Source organism: Perca fluviatilis, chromosome 3 (assembly GCF_010015445.1).
Source record: "Perca fluviatilis chromosome 3, GENO_Pfluv_1.0, whole genome shotgun sequence".
Lineage (NCBI taxonomy): Eukaryota > Metazoa > Chordata > Actinopteri > Perciformes > Percidae > Perca > Perca fluviatilis.
Genome location: NC_053114.1, coordinates 37,336,600 through 37,358,389, shown reverse-complemented (window position 1 = coordinate 37,358,389; position 21,790 = coordinate 37,336,600). Strand labels below are relative to the sequence as shown.

Below are 21,790 nucleotides of genomic sequence, written 5' to 3'. Positions count from 1 at the left end.
AGGACGGTCGTCTTCAAGGCTGAATCCGGATCAGCAGCCTGCAGCTCCAGAGGGACTGAGGAATAGGCCGAGATCTTGAAAAAAACCAATATGCTCCCAAACTCCAATATTTTGCACTGAGTTAAACAGTTTGGTCTCTTTGAAAATGCTTCTGCTTAATTAGCAGCAGAAACCTAGGGGGACTTTTCAGAGTTGAGCAGCAGCGCTTTACTCAGTTTGTACTTAGCATGTGCAATGTTAGAAATGGAAATGAAGCAGGCTAAATTGACTTTAGTTAAACTGTCTTGCTAAAAACATAACAGCTTATTTTTTCCTTTTAAATAGTAAGGAATGAACAGAGCAACATATTGCTTAGTTATTCAGTCAGTTTATACAATTCACATTTTCTTCAGACTACCTTAATTCCTACAGCCATTTTAATGTGGATGCTGTTAGAGTAAAACAAAAGAAGAAATGGACAAAGTGAGCATCTGCTCAGTTTAGTAAACAGCTTATTTATTCCTTTACAAAATAGGTACAAATACATAAGTATTGTTTTTTTCACACAAACAGGAAATTTTCAAGATATGTACAAGAGTTTACCAAAAATAACGTGGTTCTAATAAACACATAGTTTTGTAAACAATATTTACAAATCATCCGTACATTGAAATGTTATTTCCCCGGTCTGTTTACAGCAGTAATATTGTCCTAATATTTTGGCTAAAAAGCTGTAGTAGTAGTAGTAGTAGTAGTAGAAATGTCCTCCTGTGAAACCACCAGAAACCATAAAAATCACTAAAAAAAAGATTTGAAATCAATCATTATTATAGATATTGTTGTGCTTGTTTGAAAACATGGTATTTTGGAGAAAAAATATATGAAAATGTGTTAAGCATAAAAGCCAATCCAAAAAAAGAAAAGAAAATATATTAATTGTTAAAAATAACTCTTTTGTTGGCAATACGGTTTACTGCTTAAAAGAGTCATTTATTTGCTATAATACAGTGACAGCTTTCAGTTGTCAGGTAAAATAGATGTAAAAAAAGTGCTGTCAAAATGTACAATGCACAACAGTTGTTCCAAATGCCACCAATATTTAAATAAATTTCAATATGACAAGAAAATCTGCATAGAGGCCAAGATATTTAGTTAAATAGAAAAAACAAACAAAAATACATAATGGACAATATTACATAATACAATGAGGATTTGTTTTTTAAAAATAAAAAAAAATTAAAAAGCGACAATGCAATACAACATGTAAAAATCAGGCGTTTTTTTTGTCCCATACCCAATCTCTTTCAATTTAGTAATACAAAAACAGAAACAAAATGGGGTGGGGGGAATCAACTGCTTCCTTCTACAGTTAAACAATATTTTACAGCTGTGAATTTAATTTGGGCTCAAAATAAAAACAGGTTTAAGTGCTTTTGTCATTCAGTCATTGCCAAAGTATGTGTGTGGGGGATGGGGGGGCTAAAGGGGGCTCCAGGCAGGGCACACCAGCAAAATTGATTTTTTTTTTCAAACATTATTAATGTGCAGGTAGGACAGTGAGAGGAAAAGATGAAGGAATGTCTGTTTTGATCCGAGGTTTCACAGTCCCCAGTCATCGCCCCACCTACAAAATAACCAAAACGAACCTTAAGCAGTTCAGTGAGCATGATAGTACACAACGTACAAACATCCGGTCATAAAAACAATGTTCACATTATGTGTGGGTGAGTTAAAAAAAAAATTTAAAATACTGAAAAGGGTGACCAATCAGAAACTTGTGTCGTAGTGCGACCATAACTTTGTTTAATTACCTTTGCAGAAAACGTCATGTGGACTCAGAATAAACTGCTCAATTCTGACTCATTCAAAGCACGTGGTTGTACAAAACATCAGGTTTCATTATATTGACACATGGGTTTATTCCTTTTCTTACAAAGCTTACCTGGGATAAAAAATAGACATGCTGTTAAATAATTCAATAAGAACTTTTTACACATACAGTATGGAAATTGAACGTGATGCTGTTATTTGGAATCCTAATGTTGCAAAACGATGTCTCGGTTTAGAAATCAGTAAAGTCTCTCATTTATTGAGTTCAGCTAAACTACATTCATTGAACGATGTTCAACAAATAGCTCGTGGAGAATATCGTAGGCTGTATGGTGGTGTGAGCATAATTCTCTTCGCCAAAATAATCCTTGCTTTAGAGGTGGTTCATTGAAGCTGCTGCCAACAACGTCCAATGAACAGCTACCCGACATACATGGAACGTTTTCTGGGGTTAAGTCCTGCATCGCAACAACCACTTTGTTCCTTTAACAAATTCAACTTCAACACAAAGATTTTTATATGGCCTTTAAACTCAATGATCTAACTACACACCTACTGAGAAGACATGTAACAACATTTTATTTTTTGTACGTTTTTCTCTCTCTCTCTCTCTGTCTCTCTCTTCTTATTAAAAGCTACATCAAACGTCATTACAGTACATATGTAGACACAGAGCTGAAACATTAGACCTGATCTGAAGGCACGTGGCTTGAAAAGGAGGAGGAGGTTGAGGTGGCTGCGGAGCGGAGGCTACTTGAGCAGGGCGCGGTAAAGGAGGAGCGAGTGGGCGGTCTCTCTCTCCTGCTCCATGTAGAAAATTAAGTCCCTGAGGTTGACGCGAGTGATGCGTTGCCGTGTGTACTGGCGTGATGAGGTGGACGGGGTGGAGGTGGAGCTGGCCAGGGAGCCCGCCGTGCTGCCTGAAACCTGAAGGCAAGGGAGAGGTCAAAAGGTGAGATGGAGGACTTCACACTGCTTTCTTAACATTTTACATTTCAAAAGTCCGTAGTGCAACCTCTGTTTCCAACAGAACACCCCAGGTAGCTATGTAATGTAACAGTGATATTTTCAATGGCTGAGATTACGAACAATAAAGGCACCGTTATAAAAACTGATACTGCATCAATGAAAGACATGAAACTGGTTGACTGACAAGAAATCTCTGGGAAGGTCAGAGAAGATGTCTGCTAAAAGACAATGGCATCATGGATTGTTGGATGTCATGGACGGTCAGTGTAACGCTTATCAGTTCAATTTTCTAAGCACAAACGGACATTTGGAAAAACAGAAATTAGCCAATATCCAATTTTTCATTTTCTTTCCACCTTGACAAATTAAAAAATTGGATCTTTAACCTGTTTTTCCAATTTTCTTCTTTTTTTTCAGAGGATCAGAAATTGAGAAAATTAAAAAAATGGCGTCCGAGTTCCAATTATTCAATACTGCCATGGTATTCTCTTCCTCTACTTTGCGGAATATGCAGGTCACTAACTGCATATGGACCAAAATGAAAAACTGATAGACTTTGGGGTCAGAGATGCTTGCAATTGATGGTTTCGAGTGGGGGGAAGCTAGGCGGAACGAGGGAGAGAACATCATTGCGGTATTGAATAATTGGAGCCCAGACGCAATTTTGTAATTTTCAAAATTTCTGATCCTCTGAATAAAAACAGAAAATTGGAAAAACAGGTTAAAGATCTAATTTTTTAATTTGTCAAGGCAGAAAAAAATGAAGAATTGGATATTGGAACCCATTTTTCTGTTTTTCCAAATGTCCATTTGTGCTTAGAAAATTGAACTGATAAGCGTTACACTGACCATGGATACTTACTTTTCATGTAATCTACAAATCAACAAGTATTACAAAAATATTATAAATACAACATTTCTAGTCATGCATAGTGGGACCATAGACTGTATTTAAAGCTAGATGGCTTGACAGCTCCCCAAAAGTGAAGCCAAAACATATTGATCACCCCTTGGTGGCTGGCTGCAGTAGGTCATAAATCCCGCCCCCTCCATGCTAGCGGATGGGACATAGGCCAAACTACAAGTACACGTCAAATATATAGTTTTCACAAAGATGATTTCTGTCATTTTAGGTAGTTCTAATCACGCTAATGTTTGTTAAGGCGTTCATTTTTCTGATAAGTGTGGTTTTAATTAATAATTTGATGCTACAAAAATGTAGGGAAACTTCATGATTGACAGCTGTGATTGACTTGCGATTGGTCGGGCGGGCGTATGGGAGGGAATTTGATACTGCGGCTCCAATGCCCAATCACTACTCTGCAGACTCTGGCTCCAAAATTACAAGATGGCAGAGCCCGTATCGGGATATTTTGGCTTCACTTTTGTACAGTGGGAGTAAGTGGAGATGCATTGTCCATCTTTATATACAGTCTATTAGTGGGACCTAGCAACATTTAGCCATGCATGGCTCTAGGGATGTGAATGTCGGTCAGGACAACGTCAGATGGATCACGATGAAATTTTGTACAAACATTCATGTTTCCCAGAGGATGAATCGGAATTACTTTGGTGATCCCCAGACTTTTCTTCTAGCTCCACCATGAGGTTGACATTTGTGGTTTTGAGTAGAATATCTGGACATCTATTGGATGTATTACCCTGTAATTTGACGTTTCCTTCAGGATAAACTTTGAAGTTTGGTGATCAAGGCCACCATGAGGTCAAATTTTCAATTTGTCAAAAAATGATGAAACGACCAAATACCTGCAAAACTTTGTATACACTGCTAATTATCATGTTAGCATGCTAAAAAGCAAAACTAAGATCGTGAGCATGGGAAACATTGTACCTGCTTGGCATCAGCATGTTAGCACTGGCATTGTTAGCATGTAGCTCAAAGCACTGCTCTGCCTACATATAGAGCCTGTAGCGTGGCTGAGGACTCATACTGTAGTTTCTGTCCAGTTCCAAAATTCTTCCAGACATGGACGAATTACACCTTTCCAAAGGTGCGTAGGAACCCTAAAACTAATCAGTGCACAGGAGGGAATATTCAAGCTTTGAGCTTTCAACCTGAGAAGCATCAACACTGCTATGGTGACCTTCAGCAACACACTGATTCCATTGCACTCTAATTGCTTGAGTCCACCGACTTCATTGAGGAGGTGCCTTTATGTATCAAGCTTTTTGTGCATATGAGTTTTTAGGTGAGCTGAAAATAAAATAGTTGTGCTCTTTTTTTCAGAAACATCAAATGACTGCTTATTTGTTTCGGTTTCATTAACTGTATCTTCTCCTTCATAGATGTGTGTTTTGCACTCTCCCCTTCAGGCAATTTGTCCTCACTTTGCCTTTACTGAAGGAAAAGAGCTTTGTGGTGCAGTTGAAGGGATAGTTTCCATGGTGAAACATAGTAACTGTTCAAAAGTAAGCAATACTATGTTTCCCATTTCCCATAAATGAAGTAATCGCTGTTGAATGGCTAACACATTGACAGTATCGATAGTAAGGAATGCTGTGGCCTCTACGCAAGTATACACCTCCAATTACCAAAAGTAATCCCTGTTGCAGAGCATGAATGAGATCAAACAGACACACTAATTACGTCCAGATCTTCAGGTGCAGCAGAGTGTTCGGAGTTCTTTTTCTTCAACTCGCTGAACATGAGGCCAAGAAAAACATTGGCAACGTTCTCTGACGGCAGGGGAAACTATCATTTTAATTCAAGCAGCTTTACATTGCCCTGAATATGAACAGATTTTCCCTCTAAATGAACAACGCTGCTGACATAGATCTGAGCTGACGTCCCACTCTGAAATGGAGCCCTTGTTGTTTTTATTTGATCCAGGAAAAATGATATAAAAACGATATAAAACGATATAAAAAGGGAGTGTATACAGAGGCTGATACAAATCAAGGGATGCATTTACATTTGGAAATGAGAAACACTGGGAAACAAATCCAGCAAGTGCCCACTTGAACCCAGGCAGAGAGAAATAAGACATTTCAGTCAGGAAGACCTTCTCACAATTACATTGATTGCACCACTCTGTAAACACACAGTACAGACAGGCCTTAATTGCAAACATATGACGGGTATGGATTTACAAGAACTAAACTAAAGTCCCTCCAGCACCCGCCCCCTCATATGCTTGTCTTTGTGTACACTGTATGACGGAGCTTTGTCTCAAATTTCCCCAGTACACTCGCTGACCCCTGGGCGCTGGATAATAATAAGTGAGGGTTGCCAGGCCTCCTTACCCGCGAATTAACCTAAACCATGTCCACCATCTCTGGCAGGCCCAGACTGGCCATCGGGAGCACCAGGAGAGTTCCTGGTAGCCTGGCCAGCTGATTGGCCTGGAGTGTCAGGCAAGTGTTAAAGAGGAACTTCCAACAAGATATATTTTTTTCACTGTCTTTCACTTGTTGGCATATCAAGTTAATACTGGTGATTTTCCCAAAAAAATCATTTTGTGTGTATTCGAAAGTTTGGTTCAGCCTAGTCTATATCGACAACATTTCATTTCCGGGATTGTTCAGGTGCCGCCGGAAATTCCACCGAATGTCTCTAATTTTTGGCCGGATGTCCGTCACCTTCTTCTTTCTTTGTGTTGGCATTCTAAACTCCGGGGGATTCATGAGGACTCTGGTTAACTGCTCCTCAGATCTCTGCAGGGTAAATCCAGACAGCTAGCTAGACTATCTGTCCAATCTGAGTTTTCTGTTGCACGACTAAAAACACCTTTGAACATACACATGTTCCACCAAAACAAGTTCCTTCCCGAGGCTATTCTGCAGAGGCACCGTGGCTCTGTCCAGCGGTTTGCGTCACCCAACACAATTGTGATTGGTTTAAAGAAATGGCAATAAACCAGAGCATGTTTTTCTCCCATCCCGGAATGTTGTGTGGACTAGCCAGACCCACCTCCGCAGCGCTGTGAAGGAAGGTCTGGCAATTCAAGACTAGGCTCAGCCCAATTCTCTGGCCTCTATTTAACCGTGACTCCAAGGTCTAATACTGATATTGACCAACCGAACATGGTAGTAGTTGCCACACCAAGCGGGTTAGTAGGCGCCTGGATGCCGGCGAGAGATGTAACCCATGACTAGATTATCATAGTTCATAAAAAAGCAGCACAGTGACGATACAGACATTTCATACACAAGACATATGTAACACAGATGACCTGCCGATGCACATTCAACCCTCGCTGGACCCTGTTTTAATAAATCAGCCGTAACTCTGAGTAGAGAATCCAGTCTGCGGTGTAGTTCATACACTACACTGATAATCCAGATAATTGTACAGTAACACTCGTTTTTGGTATCATACACTTCAGTCCATCTCTCTCGTCTATGACATCACTCTCTCTCTTTAAATCATAATTTAGTTTAGTCTGTTTTTGTTGTTGAAAACAGCTAAAGGAGCATTCTCAGAGATAGGCCTGTTTTTATTTAATACAGGCTATTTATTTTAGATCATTTTTCATTTACATGTGTTGCAGCTGTATATTTTCTAACAGAGGCGGAAACCCTGTCCTTGGATTTTATTTTGATCACAGCCTGTTTTAATAAAAGTGCTTGTGACATCTCACATGTGACTTTGACTTACAACTGAACATTTAGCCCACTTTGGAGAAAATACCAAGATATATATCGTGTATCGTCATTCAGGGGAAAAATACTGAGATATGATTTTTTTTCTATATGTCGCCCAGCCCTAATTCAGACTTCAAAAATATATTTAGGGCCTATGAACAGTAACATTAACAGCGATGAAAAGCATGGCTATGTATTGACACACACACCAGAGAGCCTCTCTTAGTAAAGCTGCCAGCTGAGCTACAACACAGATACCCAGACAGTGACTCTCCTAAAGGGCCATACATGTGCTTCTAGTAACCTCCAGTTACTCAGACCTACCAGTCCAGTCAGAGCTCTGAGGAAATGCCAGGTGTAAATCAAAACTCTAAAACTGCACACAAATTATATATATGAATACTGTATGTATTCCTGCAGCCTTAACTATGAAAATGAAAAATTAAAACTGAAGACACTTTCGAACTAATTTGTTTGTTTGTGTATTTTGTAACTAGTTTGTTAAAGCTGTTTTGTGTGTAGTATTGAAACTAAAATATGTGTAACTGGCATTAACAGTAAACAGAAAAAAATACAGTTACAGTATGTGTGGCCTGTTGTGAATGTGTCGAGATTGGCATGGGCTGATGTTACATTCAAGGCCTGAATTATTATCCCAGACCGGCTCTGGTCTCTGGTCAGTAATGCTTACATGCTGCAAGCGCAAGTGGGTAAAGCCAGCTCACACCAGGGCACACCAGACCCTCACTTTGGGGAGCGACCCCAGCCTAATCAAGTCAATCATGGCTGAGCACATGTGAAAGATGAGCCTGCCTACCGCCATGCCAATTACTGCCACTCACAAGTAAGCCCAGCAACAGGGCCACAGATTTTACCAATCAAAGCCATCCATCCACCTGGACGGATGGGCAGCCGTAGCCACAGGCAGTCGGTGCTGGGGTGGTGCCGTCGCCACGGTGGTTGATGGTGGGTAGGAGAACGACAGTGAATACATAGCCAGATCGCTGTTCCGGTAGGGTGCCACAGCTCCCAGAATGCCTCATTCCATTCAGGGACAGGGGCCGCCTTAAGTGATCCAAATACAGGCAGAAAGGTCAGCACTCGTCCAGGAATTCACTCAACGCAGCCTCTCCTGCCAGCACACCCAAACGTGGGCATGTTGTTGTCGGTATCTATGGAGACCAATCCCTCTCGCCAGCACACGCAGGAAATCATGTTGTGGAGGAGGGAGTGGGGATGGGAGGGGTAAACACCAATGCTAAACAAAGCAGATGGCTGAGTGTCAGTTAAAAAGGAAAGCAAGACATCAACAACCACGCTTTCCCTGTCGCCAGCAATTACACAGTAATTGTGTCTGAAATTCAATGAAAAACAAAATGGCAGGCTTTGTAAGGTCACGGTGGATGAAAAGAAAAAGTGAGAAGAAGAGAAAAAGCAGGAGAGCGGAGGCACAGAGAGAGAGAGCGAGAGAGGGGAAGAGAAAAACTGAAAGTCTCAAAATCAGCTTGGCCAAGAAAGATCCATGAGGCAAAAAACAGCATCTGTCATTTTATCTGTGATGGGCGCTTGGAGGCATTATGTCATATGACATATCCATCGTACAGAACGCACAGGGATACTTCGATACATCTCTTCAGACATTTGACTTGTTTGGAGCGGGGGACAGAGAGAAAAACAGAGAAAGAGAGAGAGAGAGAGCGCGCAGTGGCTAGAAGCTGAGGAGAGGAGAAAAGAAGGGAAGAGAGCGTATCTGTAAAAAGGCCTCTTTGCTGGCTCTAGTCACATTCTGTTGACAAACATGACAACGTGCCAAAGACACATTACTTTGCACTATTTCACCCTTCCATGGTTTCCCCACACACACATGTTCATGCACAAAGAGAGAGCCTGAGTGTGGCTTGCTTAGCTGACAATTAGTAATAAAGACTGCGGTATGACAGACTAAAGGAAAAACAGAACTAAACGACAAATTTCACAAATGCCCCAAATTTTTTTTTATAGATGCTTCAACCATGTGTCAAACGTATTGGAGTCATGATATAAGCAACTTTTTCACAGCAGACATTTTGACTTGTCATAGTAGGAAAAAGCACAGCTAAAACTGATAACCTTAACGATGGCTCAATTCCATCAAGTGTCCTGTGAGCTATTTCAGTGAGTCAGCATGCACAATACCAGGGCCTCTCCTAAGTGGAACGCAGCCATCAGTAATGGTTTTGAATAAACCTGTGCTTTTCCTACTATGACATGTCAACATGTCTGCCGTGAAAAAGGTCTATTAAGGTTACTTATAAATGATGGAATTTGCCAATATTTCTTGGCACCAAATATACATTGCACCAAATTCCTAGCAACTTCGTTTCATGGCAATAAACTATTGAATATTGAATTGAATCTTGCCAATATTTAGAGAGGTTATTCACAACAAATATTAAATAAAAGGATATGGCTATGTTACTCTGTGTTTTTTTTCTTATTGCTATGTTAAGTCCAAAACAACTAAGTCCACATGTTCCTACTGGAAATATTACTCTACTAGTGCTAACAAACACATTGTTTAAAAAGTAAGAAAGTTATTTCCCTAAAAAAGAACTGCAGTTTTTATTAAACGTTACCCAAAGGGGAGTTAAAATTTGTTGCTGACTATTTTCACCCACGGATGAATACACATTTTAGCTATTTAGCTATATAAAACAAAATGGCTGTAAACGTATGAGAAAATGTTTCTGAACATCACACACATTCAGAACTACTCTCTGAATAACCACAATTTGAACATATATGTGCTATACTGTCTTATTGGAATGACTGGGCTGCCATGTTTGGACACCACATCCATTGTTTAATATATGATACTCAGAGGCAAAGAAAAAATCTCAGAATTTCTTAATTTCTTAATAGAGGGACAAAGTCAGCAGGTCACACTTTCATGTTCCCGACCCTCCAATGACCAACAACATTCACCTCAAGCTTGAGAGAACTACAATTAATTCCTGTTTTGCTAAATTTACTTTTGATTATGACTGTATGTTTTTACTCTCTCTCCCTCTTTCTCACTCTCTTTCTACTTCTGACTTGTCTTCAATTGTGCAGCGGCAGCAGCGATGCTTGTACGTGTCTTGAGGAATTTACATTCAGTCCTTTATTGTTTGAGAAGGGAAAGGGGGTTCGGGGCAGGAGCGGTGGTGGGGTTCCTGCTGATCTGTGGCTTTGAACCCTGAGTGGCACCTGTGCCTTGATGCCGGAGCCAATATTGGATTTGGCCCAGGTCAGACCTTAGGGCGGTGGGTTAATGGCCCACTTTGCCAGGCACACAGAGCTGCTCAGCCCTGCACAGGCCAACCTGCTGTCTCAGCACTCCACTCCTCACAGCAGAAGTTGCAGACAGGCTGCATGGTATGAAAACACACACACACACACACACACACACACACACACACACACAGAGTGACGACACCCCGGCTAACATAGTGTGTTAACTAAAACTGGGGGAAAAACATTGCTCAGCATCCATGTTGAATGATAGAGACTAGCCCCATGATGGTTGAGAAATAGATAAGCTGTTCATGATGCAACATTACTCTTTTGTTGTTATTACTTTGATGCTGAAAAATCCGTTTAAACTCTGATGTCTACGCTCCAGGCAAGGAGGACATATATAGCACAACAGAGACAGACTGTTGACAAGCTAAACAAAGAAGTGAAGCTAAAGCTGAACCAGGTGGTGTTTTTCCAAAAGTTGAAGCCAGGGTGGAAATTAGCAGCAGCCACTAGTCAAAAACTGATGAATATTGTGTATGATGCTGGCCACTGTGGCAGATAGACAGCCATGATTTGGTGGTCCGCTTGTATTTGCTAAGTGTAATTGGCTGGTAGAAGCTTTCAAACGGTGTGCAGGTACTCAGGTGCTCCTGATGGGCGTCCGCTCCTCAGGAGCACCTGACTGACTGACAAACTAGTTTACATGCTGGCTGACTGAAGGACTCGCTGATTTGCTGACTGACGTACTAACTGAAGAACTGGCTGTTTAGCTGACTGGCTGAGCGCCTGACTGACTCACTGACTGGCTGGCTAATTTACTGACTGAAGGACTAACTGACTGACTGGTTGACTGACTATGTGCCAGCAAGCAAAGCTTTCCCACATGTTCTCCTCCACGCCGCATTTCAGTTGGGGAACGCTGCTTCGTCCCTTCACAGTGTTTACGGTGTGGAGCCCAGCCGTGGGAGTGCAGCCCCGCTTCATCTCCACACTCGGGCCTGAAACGCTTCTCCTACGGCCGCCATTAATCAGCAACAGAGACTTTCTCTCTCCCTCTCTCGCCTCTCCTTTTTCTCGCTCCTCTCCGCCCACAGACATGCTGGATGAGGCCATTTTGAAAGAGTTAACAGATGTCGGCTGATTTGCCCCGGGCTTTCTGACATTGCCCGAGTGATGTATTTGATGTGGAGTTTATTCAGCTCTAATAAACGTATAAAGAATTAGAATAATAATTCACAGATGTACATACCCAGATTATATGCTGGAGCCTCTCTTTGAAGCAGACAAGGCAGCCAAGATTAACAGAACCAGGGGAAAGGGATGAAAAGGGTTTTGGTTCAGCCCACTGATCATCAGAAAGGTCAGGATGGACTAATACCGCAGCTTTATGTTCATGCACCGACACAGACACGGCCTTTGTTCCCATCACAGGTTCCTTTTCTGTGAAAAGCCTAAACAAGAGGCTGCTATTGTCACTGGGCTTTAAAAAAACAAATGGAGCAGAGTGAAACACATTTGCTATATCTGGTTTTTCTTGTCTCATACATGCTTCTGTTAATTTGTCATTTGTGAACAGCAGAAAGAATAAAGGGGAAAATAAAAAGGGATAAGAGTGAGGTCCAGCATTCTGATCGCGGCAAAAGGGATGAGGGAATTACTTTCAAAACAAACAACTTCCATTTGCTTCACAGCTAAAGAACAACAAATCTCAAAAATGGCCAGTTGCAGAGCATCTTAATACCCACATAAACCATAAAAACAGCTACACAGCTCCATGGCAATGCATAGCAACCGTGCAGAATTTCAGTCAAGGAGAAAGAAGGCAAAAAAACACCTTATTACTTCTAACTCCTGCAAGCCATTTTGGTCTCCAAAGGTTTTAGAGCGCCGCAGGCCATGTGTCTGCAGTGTTTCGGGAAATGACTTGCCTTCGCACGAACACTGCTATGTTCTGCAGCACTGCTGCCCCCAGCATCCCCGCTCAATTTCTGTTTAACCCCTTCCTGCCTTCCCTCACACTGACTCACTGCAACAGAGAGCTCACACCCAGCACAATACTGTCACATTGTTCAGCCTCCCACAAACCGAGGCAAATCAGACCAGCTTTTTTTCCACAAACTAACACATTAACTCCACGTCTAATTTGGCTACTTAAGCATGTGATGGCTCCTAACAAAGACGGTGCAGGAAAGGCGTTAAGGTTATATGGGGCAGAGAAAAGATGGAGCAAAAAGCCCCTTCACCATTCCACTTGATCTACTACAATGTGCGACACAGTTTGCACACTTGAGTGTGTATCAACGGTGGATTAAATCTGCAAACTCGTTGACACAACACATAATTAAAACATCTTGCTCGAGGTCAGGAATTTTCTAATTAGTAGTGTACTGACAAAGCTGCAATTCCATCGCCCTGAGTTTCAAAGTCCACAGGTTACTGCTAAGATGAAAGCTGACCCTGGAGCACTATTCTGCAGGGCTGCTCATACAATTCCTCAGAAGACAGTCACAGGGTCACCAAGCTAAACACTGTGCTGCACCCGGAACCTCGCTTCCAAACAAAGAACTTCAAACTTTCTTGCCTGGAAACACAATGTTGGCTTTTTTTCTCCCCCTCCCCCCCCTCTCTTTCTTTTCAACCTGAGAGAAACAAAAGATTGTGTGAAGGCAACAAGATGAAGAAACCATAACATTGTTTTTAATCTGTTTAATTAAAATGCTCTATGCCCGGCTAGCTGAACAACTTGTTAAATGCTACAAAGGCTCCTTTTTTAATTTTTTTTGCTGGGTCTTTGTAGCTTAAGTTGGCAACACCATATACTGTAGGATTGTGGGGTAATAACATTTTGTTCACATATTGATTATTATTATCTAAATAAATCCTATTGTCTACAATCAAGCTAGTACAGCAGCTACTATAACAACAATCCAGACGATGCTTTTGTTGTTGTTGTGATTTATAAATCAGCATTTTTTTGTCTGCAGATCCAGATCCAATCAATAACCCACCAAACGATGTGTTCAATGTCTTTCCTCTCTGGTGTTCTCTATGGAGAGAGCAAAAGCAGCTGAAAAATCGCTAGCAGCTTGCCTGATAACCTGGACAGTTAATGCAGGCCAAGTATCTTTGGCTACATAAAGTATCAGAAGTAGAACTTTTTCAACATTAAATATTCAAAGCGTTTCATATAGAAAATGAACCCAATTAGAGTTAAAATAGGAGAAGTGTAATGAGTCTCAAGTCAGAATGCTTGTCTTCAGAACTATTCGCTAATGAGCCCTTGTTGGTTTTGCACACTTTACTTTCAATGGTGTGGCACTGTCATTTCTGCTGGTTTTAATTTTTAATTCAAGTTGAATGAGAGGGTGGCGACTGAGTTAATAATCAAGGCACCGGGGTGTTTTGCAGCCGATGGATAGCTGGGAGAAGTTGCCAAATGAGGCTTGTGGTCCACCCTTTGATGTCTTTGCGAAACATTGCAAATAGGAACAACCAGTTAACAAAAGCCTATCAGTTCAGAGTGGTATCGAACATAAAATGACCACACTAAGGGGGACGCGTCCTGCAAATGGCCTAATTAGGGAAAAGAGTAGGCTAGCAAAATAGCATGGCACTGAATAACACAGAATCCGAGCACTAACAGACACTGACTTGAGAATGAGATAAGAGACCAAAAGGCAGCACGACGGATCCCGCCGCTCTGCAGACATTTGCTGTATGCTGAACTGTCAGCCTTCACATAAATCTCATATGAGCACTGACACATTTCACTCACAAGAAAAAGGAACGCACCAAGGGGCCGCAGTAGATATGCAGATGGAGGAGATTAGAAAGCACGTTTGCAAGAGGAGGTTCACGCTATGAATTGGTCCTTGATCTGAAATTGACATACATGGGGCCATTTTTGACATCATTTAGCCATCACAGACTCCCATCTAGCGCCGCTGTCACTGGTCCCCATGCACCTGATGCGACGCCTGCTGAGTATAAGAGGCAGAAAGAGAGCTGTCTGAAGAGCAGGTCTGATTAAAAGCCAGGCTCTTCTGGGGAAAGAGTAGAGTTTCATGTTTTATATAGATGGCCCAGAAAGACGAACCAAAACTTTGCTGGAGGATTAATCTTTTTAAATAGAGTGCCTCTGTGAATATTTGTGACCCCCAGTGTCATTGTTTTTCATCCAACAAGCTGCCATGGTGAGAGGCTGACAGTGTTTTTACAGCAAATTAGAAACAAATGGTTCCTTTTACCATTTTGGGCATTCGGATATGTCAATTTATAATTATATAATAATTATATAACAATATAATATATAATAATATATAATATACAATGAGCTACTACTAGTTCTGCTGATAAATATGAGAAAGACATAGAAGTCTAATGATTCCACAGTATGGTTCATTTGGCACTGCAATGCAAAAATTAAAATCATACAATACATTGTCAATTAGTAGTCTAGATGGGTTGGGGGGGAATAATGGCAGGCAGCATCACAAAATTTGGACTCAGCTAAAGAGTTCCTCATTACAGTTTTTTTGGCACCTTCCTGGAGGCCTCATTCCTCCCATCAGGTTCCTCTTCCACAGGCCCAGAGGGCTTCCTTCCTACCTGCACAGCATTTTGGCAACCTGCTTTATTATACCACATACAAAAGCAGCATTTTCCAAGCAGCTGTGTGTGTGTGTGTATATAGAACGCTTATCTACATATTGACTTGGTATAAATCCACACCCTTGTCTGCCATAATAATTACACATCTTGTAAAAGGAAGTACTCAATTCTTCCTGCACCTGAGGCGGGCAGCTGCAGGACTTGCCCACCGGCGCCCAGCAAACACACCTCTGGCGCTGCCTGGTATCCAAACAGCTTCAATATACACCCACAGCCATTGCTTTCTATGGTGTAATGGCGCCTTTATACTCCAAGTGAACAGAAAGCACCAACGCAGGCACGGTTACATGTGTTTCTATGCATTGCGGGAACAAAGCAGTTGGGATAGGTCTGACAGGTAATAAAGACAGCAGGGGGCCAGTTTTATAGTTGTCAACGAGTCAGACCACACACACGCATAACTGCACGCACTCTGACACACACACATACACAAACACACAACAAAACAGTGTGTGTGTGTAGTGACACAGGCCAGCCCAGGAGGTATGTTTACATTTTGTGGCTCTCTGGACCTTGTTGTACGTGTATATAAAAAAATGCTCAAAATGGCCAGGCAGGTTTTTTCTCTCCAGCCAAACCACATCTATTGCTCAGCGCCGCCATGACATGTAATCAGAACACTGATGCGAGTGATAGAGGCCATATCAAGCTATTCACAACTCTCCCAAAGTACTATCAGTGGAGGGCGTTCATTAGTCCAAAAATACATAATTTATGCAATCTAAAAAATACATGTGATCATGAATCAAAATGGGAATGAGAGACACAGAAACATTGAGGTTCTCTGGTGATGCCAATTCTTTGTTTCGGGAGAAGCGAATAGAGGTCAAGCGCTGGGCAGCTGCCCCGCCAAACATTGTTGTTCTGCTGCTTAGAGGCCAGACAAGAGCCAGACCTGGTGACACTCTACGGCAGATATCAGCAATCTCTGTTCATTACAATTCTTTTCTCCCAGACTACACTGCCGTATTTCAGAGAGAATTGTTTCCTCTATTATCCATGCAATGGTTAAGCACATTGAACAACAGTCACGCCACAAATATAACTACACTTATACACTTACTTGTACTAAATTTACAGTAAACCATTACACATATGGATTTTAGTGGACACAAAGAGTGACACTAGGGAGACACTAGGGAGACATTAGGTTAGACGGCATGCTAACTGACATGAACAACACACCACTGGGAGCACACACACACATTTTTCAGCAACACAAGTAAGCATCTAAAACAGCGCCGGAGCCGATAGCCTTCATCCTCTCTCCATTCAGGACTGATAACATTCATTTGCATGGTGACGTCTGAATTCTGCTGAGATTATTTGTCAAAAAATGCCTGAATTTCACAGTTAATTGGCCTCCCTAATTAGCACAGGATGTCTAATTCCCATTGCAGTCAGTGTGCTAAATGGTAAAGCTTTAGCAAGCGGATGCCATTCCTTTTCGTTTGAGCAGAGAGAGTCCCCGTGCAAGCCGTGCTACACTGTACATTACACACTCAATGATCGATTCTAAATCTTAATTAGGGAAACGACAAACAAGCAAGGGGACTTAATGAACTGTGTACCTTGTCAAACAGCTGGCTGATCATATTTATTGAGATATATGTTAAATTTAATGATTTGGGCAATTAACTGTAGACCCCTCTGTAATCTCTGAGGGACATAAAGGGGCCATGGAGGCGAGCACCGGGGCCACAGACCTAATGGAAAGCAGCTGACAAATATTCGTCATCTCCAGAGTGCTGGGACAGGCATCAGTGCCTTAGAAGACCTTGTGCTCAGGAATAAAGATATCATACAAATTTCACTCCCCTGTGTGCTTCAATCCCAGTCATTTACGGTCCTGGTTTACACTGCTCTGATGCTGTAATAAGACATGTTTCAGGCGCTCTCTGCTTTGCTGGGACCTCATCCTATTTAATGATCTGAGATGTTCTGCAAAAACAATACAGAAACATAACAAAAGATATCTAAAAGTGGGCACAGTCTTTATTATCAACGCCTTTTTTTCCCACTGCCATCCATTTCTAACTTTTTTTTCTTCTAAATTGGTCAAATGGAAAGCAGTGAAAAGCGAGGAAAAAAAAAATTAAGCCGAGCCGAAAAGTGCGACTTGGATTTAATATTTTATAATTGCCAAGGGACATTCTAAGATCAATGAATTTTTGCCCGGGACGCACATCAGAAAGAGATGTACTTCAGTCTTTTTAGGGAACATTGGTCTATTTAATTCCAGTGTCTGATGCATGTGAAATATGCCTTCCATGGCCTCCTTCTTCATCCCCAGGCACTGCTGCAGGCAGACATTACCACTTTTAATGGGCCTCCATGAGAAGAGGCAAGCCAGCCAATAACCCATCTTCACTAATGGATCGCCTTGTTTGTTCTCTTTCACCATTTTCTGAAGCTAATTTTAGATTCTGGTTCTGTTTTTCATGACAAAATAGAGGACACTGTATCACAACAATATTTTAAGAAAACAATTAAATAAATTAGTCCTTAGACAGAAGGACAGACAAGAACGGTGTTATTTAAGCAATTCGTTCACATGTACCATCTTTGTCGAGTTAGCTGGTGGTTGGTCCAGGTCATGAGGGGTAGCTCAAGTGTAACTGAAAGCCAGAAAAGAGCCTCTCCCAGTGGGAGACTAAAAGAAAAAAATAACTTCTGGGCATTGTAGTAAAAAGCTTAGAGTGGAATAAATGGGATAGTTAACAGCAGTAGTTTTTAGGGGTGGGAATGATCAACTCACTGATTGATTTATCACAGGCTGCTGAACCAGTCAACAATATATTCACTAGTCATAATCTGAATTTGACCTCAATAGTCCAAAAAGTACCCATGACTTATCGATTGCAATTAACATTCCGGCCATACAATTAAATTGCCGGGTCATGTGAAGTGGTTATATATTTATTTTATATATAGTTATATAACTTAAACATGCCATGTTTAACCATTGTACAGTATAATTAAAATATTAAGGGTTCACTTCCAATGACATTTCCAAGACATTAAGGGTATTCTTGAAAAGAATCAACCACTGCAAAAGTATGTGTATACTATCCTGTTTTTGACAGAAAACTGGAAAACGCAAACTGCTCGTGATAAGCTACGGTGCAGTAAATGTAAAGATGGCGCCCCATTATTTAGTATTGAGTTTTAAGCAGAAATCTGCTGCTTATAGGATGCTAAATATACACCTCCTCTGCAATGAAAAGTCCTGAATCAGATTCTGGAAACTCAAACTACTCTCTATGTTGGCATTTCTGCCATCTAGTTGTAGTATTTTGCCTACTCCGTACATATTACACACCTCCCCTCCGCCCTCCTTGGCATTCTTCCGCCACCCCACCCCCCTGCCAGCACCTAATGAAAGATCTTTTCCTTTTTCACCCCAGGCTCAAACCTTGACAGCTGACAATGGAGCTGACATAAAACTTATAGTTAAAGGAAAACTAACTTAAATACATAGTGACAAGAAAACGCACATCTCCCTGGTAATGCCATGGCCCTGTTCTGCACAAAGCAATCAGGGTTAAATCTAAAAGGCATCGCAGGAGGTCCTATAAAAAAAACGACAGTAAGTCACACAAAGACACAGGAGTTTCTTAAGTGAGCCATAACACAGAAAGAACTCTCCGGGCTCTCCAGGGCTTCACCATGTAGGTTTCAGAGGCTCTGTGTTGACAACTTCATTAGCAGCGCCCGCGCTCTAAACTCTCAAGTCGTTCAACATTACCACAAGAATTCGAAGGCTCCAAGTTTCCTTCTCCTCCAGGATGGAGGAAACACAAGTAGGCACAGAACGGCAAAACAGTGATTGAGGCGGGTTTTTTTCTGCCTATCCTTGTGAGTGGTGAAGGCGTAGGATGAGGAGAGTGGGTTTGCACAGTGCGGTATATAGCACAGCATGGGGCCCAGGATGTTAGGCTGTCCCCATGTCCCTGGCCAGCAGGCTAGCTAGAGAGCCAGCCATTATCAGCTTGCCTCCTTAACAGCGAGGCGGCGAGAGGAAAAAAAGGCAGCAAATTTCATTCTTCAGAAATTTAATTATATCAAGATTAACAAGGGAGGTAATTAATTTCTTTAAGATGGGTATCTTTTAAGTGCCTGGGGCTCAACTTTGTTGTCAAAACTGTATATTTAACCATTATTTCAGGGCAAAGTTTTAAAGGCAGAAATGAGGGGGATCACTACTTTGCCATAAATATATGAGGATATATCAAAGGTTCTAATCTAAATAGGGAGATTACAGTGTTAACACTAATGTGTACATTTATGTACATATATAAATATAAGGTTCATTTTAGAAATTTCAACAATGAATCATCAAAAATGGGTTGCATCAACTACATTTAAAATAATTTCCTTAATTTATAGTCATGATGGATTTTTCTTTTAGCTTAGACTGAGCCCTTACATCCTTAGCCCATTGTGGATAGGTATAGCAGTTTACGTTGGAGCTCGAGGCTGAAACCAAAGACCACCAGGTGGACCATGAGCCCGTCCAGGACTCGTGTTCTAGGCTTTAGTTTAAGTGAATACTGTTTTCTCTCTTCAGGGCGACTGGGGATTTATTGTCGTAATGCAGATTGATTTATTAATTTAGATGGAGCCCCATCAGCTAAATACAATTCATCAATATTCACTGATGTACCACCGATACATCTAACTTTATGCAATAGTGAAAAATCAATATTTTCTTTTATGGTCTGATTGGTATAAGGTGGATCCACCTTTGGTATGTAGGAAGCTTCTCTCCCTCACTGAGAATGTTCAAATACTTTCTTATTTCTTTAAGTGTGACTAACTACAAGATTTAACCTAAATGAGTGATGGAACATGGACAGCCCACGTATCTGTGTTACTGATCTTGGAAGATCTTTAAGCCCCTTTCCATGAATGAATACATTAAAGCCAGTGATGCTGAGTCAAGTTGACAGGTAGCATATATTTAAGACCCAACAGACAATCATGGCTGCTACAGTACTGTATCTCTTCTGCTCTCTCAATCTATACATATTTGTGCAGGCAGCGAGATACAAACATGTCAGAAAGTCAATTATTTTCTTTTTACACCTCACATCTGTTTCACAGTGGAGAAACATCAGACCAAGCCACACACCCATAAACTGAGACATAAACTCACTGGTTACGAGCACAGAGACAGTGGTGCTATTCAGGGATTCTCTTAAATCCCAACATACAACTCCATTTGTCTAAGTCTCAGTCTAATTCTTGTCATGTGTGACATCTGACTTTTAGGCTATAAAGAAAATTTGTTTTTTTAAGCTGCCTAGTATCTTTGTGAAAAAAGAAATGCTTTTTTAGTCATGTTAACTGCATGGTTCTATGGATGGCAATACTGGTTGCTTTCTCAGCCACTTTGATCAAGGCAACTGTTGGTAGCTCACTTGGTGGAGTGCGTACCATTAAGGCTGAGTCCTTAATGGTACCGCACTGGCACAGGTTTGAGTCCAACCCAGTGCCCTTTGCTGCAGGTCTTCCCCTCTTTCTCCCCCTATCTAAATAAAGCATAAAAACGATACGTGACATCGTCGCTCTCCTCACTTTCCCTCTAACACCAGCATGAGGTTGACATATTTGGTTTTTAGTTAAATATCTTGACAACTGATGGGTAGATTGTCATGACATTTGGTGCACATTTATGTGCCACCTCAGGATGAATTGTAATAACTTTGGTGATTTACTGACTTTGAATCCAGCGCCAATCTGACTTCAAAGTGTTATTTTGTTCAATGCTTTGGTAAATGACTAAATGCCTTTTTGAATCAGTGTGCTATGAGCTTCAGCTGTACTTTGGGTTTACTGCTGACACACTAAACTTACAAGGTGAACATGGTAAACATTATACCTGCTAAACATCAACATGTTAGCATTGTCATAGTGACCATGTTAGCATGGTCACCGTTAACATTTAGCTCAAAGCACTGTTGTGCCTGAGTAGTGTGGCTGTAGACTCTTAGTCTTGTTTACTCTGGAAGTTACTATTCATGGTGACATTTAAGTGGAAGTTGATGTTATTTGCAGTTTTAGCTTTGATTTACTTCTTTATTGAATTGGTATTTGCCATGAATGCTTTATGTCAAAATAATTATCAAAAGCCCTACTAGAACAGTGTGCGCCAGGTCTTATCTTTTCAAGTCCTGCCTTAGTTGTCCTGTCTATTGAGACACTGGTTTGAGCTTTGCGTTGGCTGATGTGAGACTCCTTCATCCACATGCCAGACTTTATTAATATTAATTAATCAATATATTAATTAATACTGATAAAAGCAATTGATTAATGTGTGTTACACTGTGTACTGTAGCTGTAGTAAGTAACGATAATTAGTTAACAAATGGAATATGTCATTTTAACTGTATTATAATTATGTTGAAACCGCCTCATTTTCAGGTATTTCAGGTCATATTTTGTTCTATTTATGACGTCTGTGTTACACATT

General features: G+C 41.1%; 1 protein-coding gene across 4 annotated transcripts in view; it reads right to left on the bottom strand.

The window, feature by feature from the left end:
* Nucleotides 1-1,497: 1,497 nt before the first annotated feature.
* Nucleotides 1,498-21,790, bottom strand: part of LOC120555598 (transcription initiation factor TFIID subunit 4-like) — an 89,948-nt gene continuing 69,655 nt past the window's right edge. For all 4 annotated transcript variants that reach the window (XM_039794415.1, XM_039794416.1, XM_039794417.1 and 1 more), the window contains one exon: nt 1,498-2,736. In XM_039794415.1, coding sequence (XP_039650349.1) covers nt 2,560-2,736 — 177 coding nt within the window. In that variant the 3' untranslated portion in view covers nt 1,498-2,559. The remainder of the gene's footprint in view (nt 2,737-21,790) is intronic.